Source organism: Ambystoma mexicanum, chromosome 10, assembly GCF_040938575.1.
Source record: "Ambystoma mexicanum isolate Mex_15411 chromosome 10, UKY_AmexF1_1, whole genome shotgun sequence".
Lineage (NCBI taxonomy): Eukaryota > Metazoa > Chordata > Amphibia > Caudata > Ambystomatidae > Ambystoma > Ambystoma mexicanum.
In genome coordinates, this window is record NC_090932.1 from 99,581,961 (window position 1) to 99,601,523 (window position 19,563).

General features: G+C 44.0%; 1 protein-coding gene across 6 annotated transcripts in view; it reads right to left on the reverse strand.

Moving 5' to 3' along the window:
• Positions 1-19,563, reverse strand: part of LRCH3 (leucine rich repeats and calponin homology domain containing 3) — a 1,351,362-nt gene that overhangs the window by 760,425 nt on the left and 571,374 nt on the right. For all 6 annotated transcript variants that reach the window (XM_069617579.1, XM_069617576.1, XM_069617577.1 and 3 more), the window contains exons 5-6: positions 18,945-19,081; positions 16,658-16,767 (exon numbers count right to left, since the gene is read on the reverse strand). In XM_069617579.1, the coding sequence (XP_069473680.1) occupies positions 16,658-16,767; positions 18,945-19,081 (247 nt within the window). The remainder of the gene's footprint in view (positions 1-16,657; positions 16,768-18,944; positions 19,082-19,563) is intronic.

A 19,563-nucleotide genomic window follows, 5' to 3' on the forward strand; every position in this document is an offset into this window, starting at 1 on the left:
ATCACAATGGAATTTGCTTCTATTTGATATTAAAAAACTATGCAATGTAATTTAAACTATCAAAATGATAAACCCGCCTGTATACATTTATTTGCCACATGGATTGACGTGATGTACTCTAGTTCAATATTTTGTGTTTATATTACATTCATGGTCTGGCAGAAATATAAATTGACCATTGTGAACAGGCAACAAAATATGGTTATTTTATCATTGATATGTTTATACATATGCTTCAACACATTCTGATTAAAGATTTCACTAATGGTCTTGTTTCTGCTATGAGCACTTCAGTCTCGTTATTTTTCTTAACTCGCAGTTAAATTGCAAACTTAAAATTCCTTGATCGTGCTTTCTTTCAACCTAGCTTCTGATAGTAAACTGAAAAACCACAAACTAAAGTGTGCTGAGTTTCATTAGCAGTTTACATTGCTTGTAAACTCTTTTATGGAGAATGACATGAGCTTATATGATCACTTAACCCATGTTACTGCTTGGGGTGAACTCAAAGCCTGTGTGTAATGCTTTGCAGACACATATGTACTGAATATAGCTTCCCAGGTAGACACCCTGTTCCTGTAACAATTGTGGCCATACTGCGATGTTAGCATTATCAAAAGGCATTGCATTTATATCAAGCATATAATGTTTGTTTGCAAGGAACTACCATTCATTTAAAACCTATTTAGTAACATTGACTGCAAGCTCATTTATATGTTAAGACCTCATGTAAATGTATGCCCAATACTATTTCATGTGACCATAAAGAAGAGAATTACTTTTATAGCTATCACATTCTATTTCTATTGGGTAATGACATTATGAAGGTATTCCTTTAATTATAACCATGTTGCAATTAAATGAATTTCTTTTTTGTAGCATGACAAGTCTCTTGAAACATCAACTGTCAGCATAATTAAAAGCAAAATGTACACAAAACGCGGTACATACATATTGGGTAGCAGTCAAACAATGTGTGCATTATAATTATCTTGAAATAGGAACTATTGTTAGTGATCAGAACGTTTTTCACACTACAGGATTCATACATACTTGATGGCAAGAAAAACTTGTATGGAGATCTTATTACTCAAGGTTATTACAGATGACTGAATTCTTTTCTTCCATCGTGATATGTAATGTAAGTGGATTTATATGGTATTTATTTAATTTTTTACATTTGTAAAGGGCGCTAAGCCCTGGGGCATCAAGACACTGTTTCTTGACCAGTTACTTGCAAAGGCAATATAGAAATTGTATACGGGTGAGCAGACTGATTCATACATTGGTCTCAAGTAGGTACAGGGGGGAAATTACCTGCTTCAGTTAAACAAACCATAATGTTTTTAAAGCTTTTTCGGAATGTCCAGTAGGATTTTTCAGCGCGCATGGTAGGCGGGAGTAGGTTCCAGTGTTTGTCCGCAATGGCAGGGAAGCTAGAACTTCCAGCTTTGGGACGTTTATATTTAGGCGGTGAGATGCGGTGGGCATAGGCTGCTCTGGTGGGTCTGGTAGATGTCGCCTTTAGTGAATTTTTGAGATGGGTATGGCAGCGCATCGTTGGGACAGACATCTGTGAGTGATGGAAAGAGTTTTGAAGAAAATCCTCTCACGTAGTGGGCTTGTTTTCTTGGCGCTGTCCTATGTTGAGCTGCTCTGAGGGCATTGTTTTGAATTATCTGTATTTTCCGAATGTTGACTTTGTTGGTTCCTGCAAAGCGTGTGTTGCAATAGTTAAGCCTAGACCCTACAGTGGCTCGGGTGATGGTGAGGCAGCTGTCCGAAGATAGGAAAGGTCTTGATGCATTTATTAACTTAGTTGTGTAGGCAGTGGAAAAGGCTATGGCGCCGACGTGCTGAGAGAGGGACAATGTGTCGTCAAGGTATACACCTAGTGTTTTGTTGACAGGTGAGACCGGATAGGGATTCCATAAATGATGAAGGAGGTATATTGGGGGTGGGGGTGGAGCTTCTTGATCACCGAAGGGGGTCCTACAGGCCTGAATGGTCAGGTGGACTGTATTGAGAGTAGTCGAGTCATCATGATGGTTGCCTGAGAGGGGCAGCAAGGTCTGTGTGTCATCAGCATAGTTTCTATGTGAGATGTCAATAGAGTTTAGAAGCGTGAAAAGTGTTCTTGTGAATATGTTGTAAAGGTTGGGGACACGTATGAACCTTGGGACAAACCATATGTGATTGTGACTGGTGGGGCGCTGGCATGCTCTACAAATACTCTGAGGGATCAGTCTCCAAGGAATGAGGAGATCCAAGATGTGGCCACGAGAGAGAAATTGGCTGAAGATAGATTCTGGTGAACCAGTGGTGTAGAGGTGCACACTGAGTAAACAATTTGAGACTGAAGTTTAAAGTTGTTTTGATACTTCAATGGTAATTTAGGTGCTCCCGTGTGGGTCTCGGCCACAATACCTATATAACCTATAACAATGGGGTGGTCTACCTTAGAGAATGGTGGGCCAACGCGGGGCACACTTTTGTTTGACTAATGTCAGTTGTAATCATTCATTTATTTTACTCAAGATAAGTTTAATCATAATTGAATTGACTTAAAGATGCCACAAAAAGACACTCTTGAAATTAATTTACCAATATATTTTTCATAAGTTTTTAACAAAAACGTATTCATTTAACATTGAAACAAAATTGTATTGCTGAATTTAACATACATCATTACAATAAACATTTTGTAAAGATGTATGTTAAATTCAGCAATACAATTGTTTCAATGTTAAATTAATATGTTTTTGTTAAAAACGTATGAAAAATATATTGGTAAATTAATTTCGAGTGTCTTTTTGTGGTATCTTTAAGTCAATTCAATTGTGATTAAACTTATCTTGAGTAAAATAAATGAATGATTACAACTGACATTAGTCAAACAAAAGTGTGCCCCGCGTTAGCCCACCATTCTCTAAGGTGGACCACCCCATTGTTATGAAGATAGATTCTGCCCTAAAATGTCGAATGTCGTGATTCACCAAGTCAAACGCAGCGAAAGGTAGAGGAGTAGCAGCAAGGCAGGTATGCCTTCATCCCTGAATTCATCGATTTGGATTGGGAGGTCGAGTAGTGCAGGTTCAGTCCCGTGACCTGGAAGGAATCCTGACTGACATGTACCCAGAACTAATTGTCTTCAAGGAATTTCTGGATTTGCAGGTAGGCTGCTCTATCCAGAATTTTTATAGGAAGGGGACACTAATGACAGGACAGTAGTTGGTGGGGATGGCAGGGTTTAGCAAGAGTTTTTTAATGAGGGGGGGAGCAGCTAGGCTTCCATGAGCGACGTTGGGACGATGCCCGTAGAGTAGAAGGTGTTGATGAAGGAAGTGATAAGGGGAATTAGTGTGTTGGAGCAGACTTTGACAAGGCTTGCAGGGCAGATCCCTCCTTTGCAACAAGAAGGCTTGAACCCTTTAAGGATGGATTTGACCAAGTCTTCTGAGAGAAGTAGAACATGGGTAGATTTTGGGAGCAAGGAGTGGAGGGGTCCGCTATTCAAGACGCTTGTAATGGGTCAATGAGGGATTGTTTAGAGTCAAATTTATTTTGCTGTGCAGGGTGTCAATTTTGGCAAGCATGGCGTTCTGAATCCTAGTACACCACGGAGTGTCTTCAGGGAGAGTGACTGAAGAGGCGGTAGGGTTTTCAAGTTCCCGGAGGATGGTGAATATTTCACGGGAGTTAGATTTGGCATTGGCAATGCATGTATTGTAAGTGAGGGATTTGGCAGAGGATGGTTTTCATGTAGTGTTTGGAGGCTATTGTGAATAGAAGCTTAGTAGCATCTGAGGGTGAGCTTTTCCAGTTTGCCTCTGCTTGCCGTTTATTTGTGCTAAGTGTTAGAAGTTCAGGTGTGTACTACAAGTTCTTGTGTGTCAATTTAGATTTCCGGGGCTTAAGTGGGGCTGTGAAATCAATGGCAGCCATAAGGGTTTTCGCATACAGGTTTGCAAGTGTGCTAGGGTCACTGTGAAGTGGAGGTTCAGGTAGGAGTTGAGCACAGGGGTAAGGCACTCTTTGGTGAGGTTTTCAGCACTGTGGGCAAGAGAGGGGGCCAGGGGGCTAAAGATAGGAGCCTTGTGTCCCATAGGTGCAATGGAGAACTGTATAATGTTGTCGTCTGTCCATGGGCAAGGACTGTCAGAGAAGATAGACGCGTTGCAGTTGAGAACAGATATCCAATCTAAGTCACAAAAATCGAAATAGCCTGTTTCTTTTCAGACATATGTATGTACTTCTACTCTAATCCAACTTGTGCTCATTTTTTACCAGAACAGCTCTTTATTGTATTTGCCTACTGTAGATCTGCTGCCTCTCACGAAAGGTACAACAATCAAAATAGCCTATGTTCCCATTCAGACTTCTATGTACATAGACCACAACTTAGCTACTAGTCCATATTACGCTAGATTGGCTCATTAAGTGATCTAGTCCATTGCATAACGATTATCTGCCCTCCTATCTAGCCCAGCTGCCAAACTCAATACTTTAGCGTATCCCAGGTACGCTGTCTTTTACGTACCCAAGCCCAGTACTACAAAACCTGCTACGCTCCAACAACTGAGCACCATTCGAGGCCAGATCACCTCCATCACTGCCCAGCGTCTCCATGGCACCACCCAGACTCACCTTTCTCACATTACTTTTTCTCCTCCTTAGTATCTGCCCCAAATCCCCTGTGTACCAAAAAACAGAAATGCAACTTCACACAAGCAAGCCACTAAGCTCTACCATGCCAGACAATGAATCTAAACCAAACTATAGTACCGCCCACCATCTCACACCCAATCCGCATAACACCAACCACAGAAACTTCCTACTAGGCTATCACACCTCCCATCAAGTCCCCCACAATACCAGACTCAACTCCATAACCTCCTCCTCACACTCTACTTGTACCAAGCATATCAACAAAAACAACACATCTCCAGTCAAGCCCAACCACACTCAAGACTATCCTCAACCTCCCATCTCCAATCTTAAATGTGCTCTCATAAATGCCAGGTCCCTCACAGCTCACGCTCTGGAAATAGCAGACCTCTTACTAGCCAGCAACCTCGACCTCCTTACTGTCACAGAAACATGGCTACACCCAGCAGCTGGCCCGTCCATCATGCTTGCTGTGCCAGACAACTATATCACCACCAGAACAGACAGGACCACCAGCAAAGGGGGAGGAATTGCTATCATCTCCAAAGCCCACCTTAGCATACGAGAATTCACCTCACTGCCATTCCCATCAGGAGAACTTGTGTTCGTCAAATTGCCCATCTCTGCCCAAAGCACAATACTAATAAACCTTATCTACAGACCTCCAGGCCCAACCTCGAACTTTGAAGAAGCCTTCTCCAACCTATTATCCCACCACACTAAACACTTCCAAAATCATACTTCTACGAGACCTAAACTTAGGACACAAAGACCCACTAGACTGGCACGCCTTAACCGTAGAACAATCCCTTCTCGAATTAGGCTTCAAACAACTCATATCAAGGCCCACCCACTGCAAAGGCAGAACCCTCGATTGGGTTGCCAACCTAAACTGCAACGTGAAATTACTCTCAAATACTCTATGCATGGTCAGACCATCACATCATACACTTTGAACTAGAATCCCCATTTTATTCACAGCCATCGCCTGCACTAGCACCCCCAGTCTCTACAAGGAATAATAAGTCCATCACTATTGAGACTCTATGCCCCCTCATCCAGCCCATCATCAATCCCACTCCCGCCACTGAACTAGACCCAGCAACTCTAGTTAATCTTTTCAACAAGAATCTACTACTAGCATTAGACCAAATAGCCCCCCTCAAAACCAGGAAAGCCAAACAACCCAGTCGCATCAATAAATGGTTCTCTCCAGAATTAAAAGCCCTGAGGAAATCTAAATTTAGATCCAAGTGGATAAAGAACCCGTCTCCTCAAAACTTGGCTCTCTTTAAAACAGCAGCAGCCATCTACAAAACAGCCATTATCAAAACAGTGATACATTTAACATCAGAATGAAAAATTCTAGTTTCGATGTGAAAGAACTCTTCACAATCCTCAGGGAAATAAAGGCACAAGCACGGCCAACCACAACCGTCTCCCTAATAATGCTAACCTATTTGAATTCTCACCGGTCACCATTACACAAGTAGAATCCATAATTGCCAGTCTCAAACCCTCTAAATGTGAAGGAGATATTTGTCCAGTCTCCATCATCAAAGAAGGAGCCAAAGACATTGCCCCCTTCATCATCACACTGATCAACTCCTCCTTTGCATTATGCACAGTTCCTAAAGAATCTCAAAGACGCCTGGGTCAAACCACTGATCAAGAAACCCACACTAGACCCTGGCATACCCACTAACTACCGCCCCATCACCACTGTCCTCTTCCTGCTAAAAAATCCTTGATAAAACAGCCTACATTCAAATTCAGAACCACCTCGAAAATCACAACCTTCTAGGCCAATCTGGCTTCAGACCTAGATATGGCACTGAGACAGCCCTTCTAGATCTGAAGATCCAAATGGACGAGGCCAAAGACAAGGGCCACCCTTCCATCCTCCTACTCCTGGACCTTTCCGCGGCCTTTGCCTTAGTCGACCAAAGCATCTTAACCTCACACCTAACCACTTCCGCCTCCTCACCTAACGCAGCCAAATGGATCCAATCCTTCCTATCCGAAAGATCCATCAGGGTCTTCTCAGACACAGCATCAGCAGATCCTTCGCCCATCACCTGCGGAGTTCCCCAAGGCTCATGTGTCTTCCCCACGCTATATAACATCTTTACTAAGGTGTTATTCGACTTCCTTGATGATATGCAAGTCCCATATACCAACTACGCTGATGGTTCTCCAATCCTCATCACGCTCTCTGGCTCCAATGAGAATGATTGCTCCCAACTCAATGAAATTTACTGCAAAATCCAAGACTGGATGGCCAAGCACGGTCTGTATCTCAACGGCGAGAAAACCGAGCTCCTACTTATTGGCTCCAGACAAAGCCTAAACAAACTCGACCCACAATACAACTCCTTCAACATAGACGGAAATGTCATCAATGTCTCAAAAAATGCAAAAACTGTAGGGGTCTACCTTGGCTCCACCCTGTCACTCTCAAGACAAGTCAATGCCACAGCCTCGTCATCCGCCTACACCGCTAAACTAATAAGTGCCTGCAGACCAATTCTGTCTACACAAAGCTGTATCACACTTGCCAGAGCCTTGATACTATGTTATGTTATGTTATGTTATGTTATAGGTACTTATATAGTGCACCGTTACCAACGGAATTGGTCCGCAGGCGCTCTGGTCGGATCTGTAAACGAGAAGGTGGGATGGATTAGTAAGGTGAGGAGGGAGTAGGATAGCGAGAGGGGTGGTGTACTGTTGGCAGCTTCAATTCGGTAGACACCGGGTGCTGAGCTTTGGTGCAAGTATTGGATCGGTGTCAGTCCGCATGTGCTGTTGGTGCGGCTTATGTGTTGTTGCAGTGTGGTGAAGTGCGTGCAGCTTGTTGTGAGAGTTGGTTGTGCGAGTTTTTTTGAGTGAGATAAATATGCAGAGTTTGAGCTTTTATTGGTTAGTGGGTTATATGACATTTAACATGCTAATATTCACAGTTCTGTCTAAGTGTAGTACTTGCTGAACTACATAATTCCGTCTGAGTGTGGCACTCCCTAACCTTCAAAATAATTATCTAGATATGAGGCAGGCTAATGTCCTCAATTCTAAGTGTGGTCTATGCTAACATTCAAGTTCTATCACCTATGTGTGGCATATGCTCACTTTCACAATCCTATCTAGAAGCGACATAGGCCAAAGTTATGAGTTCCGTCTATCAAAAATCGACTACTGCAACTTCTAGGCACTTGTAAGCAGAACATCCACAAGCTCCAAATCCTGCAAAATAACGCTCTCAGAGCAGCCCTCAATATCTCACGCCCCGATCACATAACTCAAGCCAGACAGACAGCCAACTGGCTCCCCATAAATGACAGAATCACCTTCAGAACTCTCATTATCACCCATAAGTGCCCCAATAATACCGCTGCTAAATACCTGACTGACAAATTCTATTGGAGGACTACATCGAGACCCACCAGAGCCAACTATGCCCAATGCCTTTGCATTCCCAAATTTGGACTCCAAAATTCAGGTGGAACTAGCTTCCCAGTTCTAGCTGCAAAAACATGGAACTCCCCGCACCCCCTGCGCTTAGAGATGAACACTCCTTGCTAGCATTCCAATTCAAAGTAAAATCCTGGCTCCTCTCCCTGACCACCTCTACCTAAGGAACACCTTCACAATTACTCACTGCCTGTATATTTGTGTATAATGTATAATGTAAATTGCCCTCCAACGTGCCTCTTGCTGCCTGCTACTTGTAAATTCCAGTATTCCTCATGTATTTCCTAGGATTTATTGTAACCCCCCGTACGCACACTGTAATGTACTATATCTTGTATATTTTGTGTACTCTATCTTACTTCTGTATGTATACCATGATTGCAACATGTTCTCCAAGTCAAGCGCCTAGTTACCTCAGGGTTCAGCACGCTATATAAGCAAAATAAAACAAATAAACAAAACAAATGCTCGGCCTTTGTTGTGAGTGGGAGTACTGATGCAATGTTGGAAGCCCAGGGCTCTAAGAGTTGGAGAGTGAGGCGGCTGCTGGATCATTAGGGTCATCGAGACAAAGGTTGAAGACACCCAGGACGATGAATTTTGAAGTAGGTTTTATGTGGGAGCTCAGGGTGTAGATGAGGTTCCCTTCAAAGGACATAGCTGGACGGTAAATTTTGTAAAGTGTGATAGAGTGAGTTGGAAAGGGTCAGTCTGGCAGTCAAGATATCACAGTTGTCATGCAAGGTGGAGTAGAGTTCCCCGATAGGCAGCAAGTCCTTTGCTTTGAGTGCAACTACACCACCTCTGGAGTTGGATCTATCTGTTCAATAGTGTATCCAGGGGCAGGGCAATAGAGGGCAGGGCCAGATGCGGTGTGCAGCCCGGTCTCAGAGATTGCCAAGATGTCAAGGGTAGAGATAAGGTCATTAATGTCTAGTGCGTCTACATGGATGGATCATGCGTTGATGAGAGCGCCTTTCAGGTGAGTGGTGGTAGGATGCCTAAGCTGTTGGATGGGTTTGAGGTTTAGTGGAATTCTTATGTTGGGTGGTAAGTTTAGTTGGCTTGTGTCTGAAGTTGGGTATGGTAGTCTTCGATCTAGGACAAACAGGTGTGAGCAGCCGGTCTCCTGGGCGAGAGTTTCCATTTACAGTAGATTGCGGATGTGTGATGTGTTGTGGGGGAGGCGACTCCTGGTGGCTAGTACAATTTAGCCCATCCTGGTATTTTCATGCATGCGAGTCATGGCTGGGTATGGTTCTCTAGCAGGAGGCTGTGGGGTACTATACATTTGTGTTCGTGTGAAATGAACATTGTGCTTAATGCACAAGATATCGAGTGAAGGCAGCTTGTTAGGAGTTGAGCAGATCGGTGCATATGGATTGATGAGCCTGGACGCAGCTACTCTGTTCTGTCTGGTGTTGAGATGGAGTGGCGTATGGGATATGTGGCATGACGGTACGTGCCCATAGGTGTAGGAGTCTAGCCAGGCCAATACAGGGGGAGGTGTGGGGTTGGCGGTGGGAAAAATCAGTAGGCTTTAGGGTGCAAGGGGAGTGTACCTCGAGGGCGCTATTCGCTCACCTGGCAATTGCTGAGCTCTGAGTGCCGAAGGGGGCGCGCGCAGGGCAAACAGGCTCACAATAAAACCTGCAGTGTTATCGCAGCACCCGGCTTAGTGATACAGGACGTTGAAGCGGTTCCGGCAGGGTGCTGGGGGTGGCCAGATCAGGTGGAATCGTAATGTGCAGGTAGGTGATTCTGAGTTGGTCCCGTGGATGGGAGGAGGGACGAGGGAGGGGAGGGTATGGACCTTCGTTCTGTGGCCAATGCCAGGAGGCATAGTTGTTGACACGAGGCGTTCTCTGGGGAAAGGGGGCTTAGAGAGGAAGGGCGTCAGGCAAGGGATTGGGATTACCTGCGAGCAACATAGTCTAACAATAGAGACCAGAGACATTTGCTTACCGTATAGACAGCCGGGAGCTGGAGGAAGGATCCGAAGATGGCCCAGGTGCTTGATGTGGGAAGAATGGGACGCCTCATGACCCTCCATGCCCTGATAGGCCCAGACAGGAGGGGTCCTTAGGTGTGGTCCTTCGGGATGGGTTGGCTGAACCTTTCTATCACTTTTTGTGGCCTTGTTGCACATGGTTCTGTAAGAAAGATGCGACTGGCCTCTTGCAGATAAGTCCCATTTCACTATCACACATTCTCTCTGATAAATTGGACCCCATGAACAACAAAATAACCGTCTGCACTTTCGCGATGAACGAAAGAGGGCAGTCTGAAAGCTCCATTCGTAACCATAAGCTACATGCAAAGGTTTATTGCAGGAAAGAATGTTTGTTTCAGGGATAGATCTGCTGGAAATGTAGGACTGCAGGTACCAGTTTCATTTTAATTAGTATGTACGTTGGTGGTTGACTCGGCAACACCTTAACCCCTCACTAAGCTACTCGGATGCTGTGCTCAGAGGCCTGCTGGGATTTTGTCCCTCAGGGCACCACCCATCTGAGCCCGTGCAAGCAGTTGGTCAGGCATTTGTCTTAAGGTTGGGGCAGGGGCCAGAATTCCTGCTAGTTTCTCCAAGAGATTTACCCTGTGGTCACCCACACACTTTAAACTCTTATCAAATAGTGCATTCAGACACAGGAAATTTGCATTTTCTCCTCCCTCTGCCCCGACCAGCCACAACACACCAAATGTTGAGGAAGCCCCAGAACTTTGATTTCAAACGTATGCTGAAACCCTGCACAGAGATTCCTCACACTGAAATGTGTAGCAGAAAAGATAGAAGGTGAAGCCTAGATTTCCAAAGTGTCCGACAAAACTGAGTGCTCCACATGTGAAAAGAGAAAAATAAATGAGGCAGATGTAAGCAACTGTGAGCGTCTTGTGAACTCATCCCATCATTCGATCATAAAATACACGCTCGACTTTGGTCTGAGCGGGGTCCAAGGGACCGTGTTCAAATCATTACCTAGATGCCGGTCCATCCGAGCTGAATATGTTGTCTAAGGCTCACTATCCCGTAATGGCATTCCCAAAGCTGCCTGGTTCCGCCACCATCTTGGGTGTGCGTAAATTGACATGGCTTTCATTTAAGAAATTTACATTCCGCAATTGCGAAGCATTAAAGGTATGTCCTTCTAAACCTCTTTACCAAGGTAATTCTAAACTGGTTAACAATCTAATGATTTTTATCGCTAATTTCATTTTTACAATTGTCTCACATTTGTCAAAAATGACAGAATTTTCCGGTTGCTACAATCCTAAACAATAGACAGACCACCAGGATACTTTACCTGCATTTACTCAACCACCGATCTTAACAGATCCCTTTCACAGACAAGGTATTTTATATTGAATTACATGTGCATACCTAATTAGCTCCAGTGAACAGATGCACCTTTGTATATCACCCAGGCATCCTAAAACGGAATGCATTCTATGGCCACTTTGTGTTTTTTCTTTTTATTATGGCTCCTTCTCCAATTGGTAAATATTAAATTCACGGAATTTGGCTTTTTCTTTCCTTTTCATTTCATACCGTAAATGTATTCAGGTTTTTGCATTTGCTGCAATGCATTTGAATCTAATACAATGATGTTGGGTGATGTATTTTCATGTACATATTTGCTGTGCCATCAATATGCCTGGTCAATTATTGTGCCTGATCGCCCCACTCAAAACTCCCCTTTTTCTGTTCCTTTTTTTGAATTGTGAATTATATACCACTTTGTTTATATCTGTTTTATGTTGAATGATTTACAATAATTGTCATGTAATCAGCCTCAGAGGAAGAGCATGGAAACGCTCGAAACACGTGTCGGGCTGCATATGTCTAATTAAATACTCCTGCAACTCAAGCAGTTTCAAACAATTTACTTTTGGCGCAGTGTGACTGGAACTCGTGTTTTCACTTTCAATTTCTGTGGTGTTTTTGGGCAACGCACCCACAACTCCAAGCAACCTGCAGCCTGTGTTACCTTATTGTTCACATTGCAAGCGCAGTTGGCTCACTGGACTTCATTGCCACTTTTCTTGGAGTAGAAGGAGCAGGCTGTGGCTCGGGAGGCTAAGGATAGATTTCTCTGAACAGATTCTTAAAGTAAGCCTTCATCTGGTCTGAGTGCATGACGGCCTGGAATTTGACAAAACTCGTCCTCAGAGGAAGGTCTAGCAGAGGAGAGGGTAGAGGCCGCCCTGTAGGGGCATACCCCCAAGATTGTATTGAGGCTGGTTGCCAAGATGGCCCTACTCCAGGTGGACACCCACATAAACTAAGGGAGTAGACGTAGGAGGAAGCAAGACCGGGTGTGGCAGAGGAAACCAGTCCTTTGGCAGGCAAAAAGGGTTTCGATTACCCATGATTCGTGGAAAAGGCTGCTCGGCCCCAAAAATAGGCCCCTCTGTACCAGCCGTTGAGAACGTTGGTTTGGAAGAGCGCTTCAAAATGGCTGCTTCAGAACGAGACGGTTGAACCACCATTTTGTCACTACCTGAAGTGATCTGCGTTGCAGGTTTCAGTGAGGACATTATCACCACAGGGATTGTAGGTGCTTTGGAATCAATTTTAGCCCTCTGACAGGGAACCGCGACAGAACCAGTACTAGCAGAACTGGATCGCTTCTCAGCCCCTTTAGTTTCTGCTGAATAATTAGCCCTCATCGAGTGAACCTCGGCAGAGCCGGTGCTTAAAGACTTATGGCCCTTAACCACCTTCTTTGCCCCCTTCGCAGGACAGGTATGACCACAGGATTGTTTGTGGGAAAGCTTAGGGTCACACCTGGAAACAAAGCCCCTAAATGGGGCCCCTCGAATCTGCTGGTTTTGATTATAGCCCGCGTTCGGGAATCTGCAGGATTAACCCCGGTGCTTTTAGTCACTTCACAGGAAACCTCGAGACTAGGCTCTGTTTGTTTAGTCCCAGACTGGGAAACCGTGGGAATAACCCTGGTTGAAGCAGACCCAGAAATATCAGGCTATCTAGGTTAGATCCCTTTTGGGACACCTCAGAAAGAACCCTGGTACCAGAGCCAAGAGCCACTTAGACCCCTCCCTGAACCAGAAGACCACAGGAAGGAGTACCCTGGCCGAGGTGCCCTAAAAAGTATGGAACTTACCAGACACTTCATTTTTTTGGTCGATGAACTGCTGTAAATGCAGAGGAGGAAGCTGTTGGAACACCTCCTCCCGCCTGAGTAGTCTACTCTCAAGTGCTCGGACGGAGAGAGAGTTGCAGTTAAGACAAGATTCCCACTAATGGTCCGGGGATCCGCCCTCGCACAGCAATGTTCACACGAAGAACAGGACACAAATCCCTGACGCTCAAGCATAGACAGTGGTGAAGAAGACTCTGAAACCGGCTAAAGATTAGGGACAAGTGGGGGAAAAAAGAAGAAATTCTCCACAATGCAAGTGCGTCGGACCGTGCAGAAAAAAGGACTGAAGGGCGATGCGCGGGCAGAGCTCAGGAAAGCAGGGTTACGGCCACGTGCAGTGGCCCTGTGTAAAGATAAAAGGACAAAAGGTAGTTTGATGCTTCAAAAGTGCTCCAGTCCTGTCCAGAAGGAGGGAATGTCCCAAAAGTATGGAGGAAAGGTGAAGAGATGTAGGTGTATGAACTTCCAGGAAGGTCCCAGTTTTAACCCCTTAGCAGGGTACCTGAAGGTCAACCGAGATACACAAAAATGTAACTCCCAATAGGGGAGGATCAGAGATTTTTGTTTTTATTGCAACCGTTTATAATTAAAACATTTCACAAAACCTTCCATATATAAAGTTATAACTTTCACAATAAATATAGCACAATTCATCCTACAATACAGACATTACACACACGCCCAAAAATGATTACAAGGTTGTTACTGCCAAATTTCCGGTCATTTTAGATTTTCCCAATTAGCCTCTTGACAGGGAGCCTCTGAGTTTCCCCAGATTATATAAGGACTTTGAGTCCCTCAAGTGACCAACAACAAGAAAGGTTGCCAGCTAGGGTGTCAAAATAAGTGTTTACCTTTTACTGCTTCTTTCCCTCAATTAATACTTGAAAATGGGAAAGTGCCAGAGACCCGATTACTTCAACCTAGAGCCAGAGTCGTCTACCCATTTTTCTAATGGAAATGGCTTCGCAATACAAAAAGCAATGATCTGACAAAAGACATTCAAGACAGAGTGCATGTGGATCGGTGGTTGCAAAGTGGGAGCCAGAAGCAACACAAGTAGAGAATCCTTTTTGCTCTGTCATAAGCGGAGGGAGAACAGATGCCGAAAACCTAGAGTTTGAGGGGAGAATAGAAACACAAAGAAATTAGGAAAATTAAGAATACAAAGAGAAGGGAAAACCGACTGGGCTGCACACTTTCAGTTTAGGATGTGCCGAGAGAAGGAATGAGGAGGGGGGCGGGAAGTGGGGGAGAGGGACACAGAGTGGAGAATGCAAAGCCAGATGTTTGGCTTCGGAATGTGGGCCATGAGTGCACATGGAAAGGGGATGGGATGTATTTATAAGTGGGCTTTGCAGCAACTGAAAAACACATGGTCACCTCAAAATCGGATTTCCTTGGTCTCCATTCCTAGGAGTTGTGCCCTTTATTCCCTCTTCATTTTGTGGCGAGATAAAACACTGTCCCTTTCCTGCAAATGATCAAACTGGCAATCTACAGTTGACATGATAAACGACTTGTGCATCATGACTCTTCCGGTGAAAGACATCCTGAATATTACAGTTTAGGTGTGCTCCACATTTGAAAAAGGGGATTGCTAAGACTTTCCCCTGAGCTCTTGCTGAACAGCTCCTTTTCAGCAGGCAACCTTTGCATGAAATCCATAATTTTTGAGCTGCAGAAGCTATAAGAGGGTCAGCTGGCTAGTCAACTACAACATAATTTGGAGACTAAACTACTGTGCTCTTACTTTCATTCCGATTTCAGGCCAGCCACAAAACAAAGTTACTCTGCTCGATGTGAAGGATAACTTGCCGGCCATGGCTCCCGAAAGGGTAGTTTCATTAATGGTTCTCTTATAGCATTCTTCATTACGGTCTACTGTAAGTTTACCAACTGCCCACTGGAGATCGCAGATGGCAGATCGGCTGCCCTAGAATAGTTAGTCTCTCTTCTGAAAGGCGGTTTTCTCTCCGGTGGCGCAAAGGAGCCGTCTATGTTCCTGGCAGACGCAAGACTGGCCCTCTCTATCATCACTCCATTTAATATCTATGTATGCCTCTTTGCTGCTTGATTTCCTCCTTTGGTCTGGACATTAGTTCTTTGCAGAGGACACACAGATTACCATGTTCTCCTGCAACATCCCTAAACAGTAAACTCTGGGCCAAACCCTCAATGCTGCAGAGGAATGAAGTACAAACTGGCAGCATCTCGTTGCTGGGAAATACCCATGTTCTGAGAAACATCCGCTTCAAAGAGGCTTTAACCTCTCTTTTGCCCCCTCCCGTCTTCAAGTTGAGCAATTTTTCAAAAACTTAGGGTCCGCATGCTTTTTGATTTTTTTACTTCCGAAACTGGACAGGGGCATACATTTTTTCAACTTCAACAAATGAATGCCCTCCATAAATTCATAACGTTAGGTGATCACGTGGGTGAGGTATGGGCCCCAACTCTGTTTATCTACTATACTCTGGATCCCTGTCAAACTTCTCTTGTCTCCAAGTAGCACAGAATGCTTCAGCCAGAGTGATATTTGTGGTGTGGAAGAGGGACATCTCGGACCTTCACAGGGTGCTGCACTGCCTTCCTTTTAAGGATCATTTTTAATATCTGCTGCCTAGCCCATAAAGCCAATACATTGCCTAGGCCAATCAATCGATCTTTCTACTAAATCAAGAAATAATGCCCGAAGTGTGCACACCTCAGACCAGATGCTACAGAGTGCACATAAAAAATAAACTCCATGCTAGGAGCCAAATGCTTCCATGTCCTATGCCCAACGCCATGTAGCAACCTTACAATGGCACTCTCCTCCACAGTACTTTTTCCACTTTCAGGAAAGAGCTAAAACGATTGTCATTCTTGCAATAACTCCTGCAGTGCTACAGATTTCTTGCTTTGGTTGGTAGATGTCCAGCACCTCAAGAATGTTTATTCTGCAAGGATGCAACTTATAAATGCCGTAACTTCCTTTGCAAGTAACTTGATGCAGTTAAATGGGGACAGTACAGAGAAAGCCTACTACATCCGACACAACCCAGATACATACAGTGCTTGGTGACCCTGGTATGGAAATGCCATTCAATAAATGAGCTACCCACTCCCCTAATGCACTGGTTTGGGGAAGCGCAGCTTTTAGAGCGTGTCTCGATGTAACATACAATAATAGCGTGCCTCAGAATGTACACGTGCCACTGGTTAGAGAGATAAGGGACTATTGGCGATTAAGAAATGGTGTGCTTTGTGCACGGGGGTAATTCAGAGTGCATGCGACTGTGTGCCTGGCCAGAAGCTTCAACGTGAAACTCCCCGTCCTAATTATAGAATGCAAGATATGTGAGTAAACTTACCAAGAGCCGTAGCCAAGGGGTCTCCGGTCATAGTCTGGCAGCTCAGGGGCAGTCTTACATGCTTCCATGTTCAGGTACTTAAATATGTGGATTTTACCTTTTATACAGATCTGGGGAGAGAAAAAAAACACTACACATGACTGGGAAGCCATTTGGGGGTATGCACTATAAGTCACAATGGTCAAAGGTCCCTACTCAAGATGACCAAACCTGTCCAACCCAATGTTCGTATCTCACGCAAAGTGTTAAGGTAAATTATTTAAATGATCTAAAGCAGAGCCAAACACATCAAAACATTATGCACATTACATATTGTGCAGAAAATTGAAAAGCTTGAGAAAGTAACCGTTACTTCTGTTTAGACTTCCTGCTGTATCACACGTTAGTAAAGCAGTATGCCACCCATTTAGATGAACCACAGCACAGTCATTTTAACTGGCAACATAGACTCCTATTCAGCCTGGACCACTAACATAGCACAGCATTTCACTGGAGGGCTTTCATTATCGTGCAGTATTTCTTGGCTTTCCAGATCAGGATGACTTATAGAACCAGCAGAGGGGAATCCGCAGAGGAAAACGTGACAAAGGCATACCAGGAGTCAACAATTCTAAAACACAAAGGATCCTTGACAGAGCAGCGTGCTAGATCCTAGTTACAGTGAAAGGGAGAGTGGTATTTTAATAAGACCTATCGATACCAACTACGTTATTTGGAATGTTAGTCATTTTATACATTTTTGAGAATTCTTTCTTGCAGAATAATTAAGACCTAGTAACGGTTGGGATATGAAAACAATTAGCACATAAGTAAAACGATATCAAATACAAAAAACCATCGGGTATCAAAATGACACATTACATTAATCATTCATATAAAGTTAATTGGAATATACATATGTATTGCACTTTTCAACAGGGGACCAGTAGCGCACTCATAGCTGTACAAGAAGTTATCTTTTATCCTGATAAATTGTCCCAAACATGTTTCACATCTCCGGTTGTTGCGGGTCCTTCAAGAGGAATGTTGGTCTCTAAAATGCAGAAATAAAGAGATAATGAATAAGGAGATGAAGCCCCACAGGACCAGTCTTGCAAAAGTGAAAGGATTTCCTTTTATGAGAGTCCGAGTACTTCAGTAAACTTTATTCAATACATTGTAGGTTTTCAAAATAAACAATGTGTGGAGCAGTATTAAAAAGAAGAAAGGGGGTTCATTTAGTTTCCAATGTAGTTGGTCGGGATGGTGGCTGTTGCAAAAGTGTCCGCCAGAGCGGTCAGATTACTCTGACTCTCAGCACGAAAGGAAAACCGTACACGTTTGCAAGACTGATACTGTGGGGTTTTGGGAGATTGATCTCCCTATTCATGATCCCCAAGTCCTCATTTTATATTCATTGACATAACTGCCTTTTCCCTTTTGGAAAAAAAGAGCCAGACCAACCAGGGTGCCTGACACATATAGGGGTCATGCTCTGCATGACAACCTAACTACCGCCTTGTGCTACTAGGAGTGTGGACTTGTGTCCAGTTGAAAAATGCAATAACTGTAGATCTGAATTAACTTTATATGAATGATTTTTGTAATCGGTTTATCATCTTCAAACCTGAGGGTTTTTTTTAATTGCTAAACACCTCTGTGCTTATTGTTTTTGTATCACAACCCTTACTACACATTGGTGGTCTTTCATGCATTTATCCTGGAAGAAAATACAAACAAATGTATTTGGAAAGGGCCATCATTCAGTCTAACCTTTTTGTACTTTGTGTCTGTAAGCATTACTGAAATGCCAGATCTTCTCTCCAATTCTGACCTACCACGCAGCCCTTTTAAGGCCCCTTTGTGTTTCAGAATGACTTAACTACTGTCTGTACTCTTGGTATGCCACGACACCTGCATGGCCCCGCAAGAGTCCACAGAACGCATGTCCCAAGTTGTGCTGCGGACCACCTGCCACCCCATATAGTGACTCATGGGTCAGTAGGTTGAAGGAACAGACAAGTTGAAATGCATTTCTCTGGAATGAAGGCACAGGTTTGGACAGCACAGGAATTTCGAAAAAAACTTGTATTCACATTTAAGTAAATGCCTTGGGCCTCACCACATCAACATTAGCAGACACTGGAAAAAAAAATGTTGAGTGCACAAATATTCCTTCTACTATGTGGAACGACTCCTGAAATGTACCTGCGAGCAAAAACATTTAGAAGGGCATCAAGCTTTAATGGAAAATAAAATCTATGGTGCACACCACCCTCCCAAGACCCATTATCATGGCACAGCTTACCTGTGCAGGGGGTGACTGGAGCGGGTTGTTCTCTAGAGCAATCATTTGTAAGTGCCGGAGATTTCGATAACAAACAGGAATTGAGCTTATTTTATTGCAGGAACAATCTATTCGAACCAAGGGCAGCTCAGCAAGCTCTGCAAGAAACAATTGAAAATCTCTCTCAGGCAGGCAAAGATTGCATTAAGACATAAGAGCTATTCTTAAAAATATAACAAAAATAACTATCAACATGAGTAAGATTATAAATCAGCTAGAGATCATCGTAATATAGGCATATTTTCACTGTGACCTCCTACTCGACCGGGTTCAATGACATCCACTGCAACGCATGTCTGAATCTTTCTCCGGGAACCAGTACTAGATTTAAGCATTTTCAATGGTCAGGCTCCTACTCCCAATGCAGTCTGGTAATTACAGTACAGCGTAATGTTGGTTCGCCCTCTCTAAGCAACTCTCTCAAGACTGCATCAAATATTCCCAAAGGTTAGACTGCGTTACTGGAGCAAAGATTATAAACCCCACAGGCACACCAGCTCCAAATGGACACGCTAGCAATCGTACACAGTAGCAAAGATGAGTGTGGGGTCTGGGGTGCAAAATACCACTGGGCTTTTGG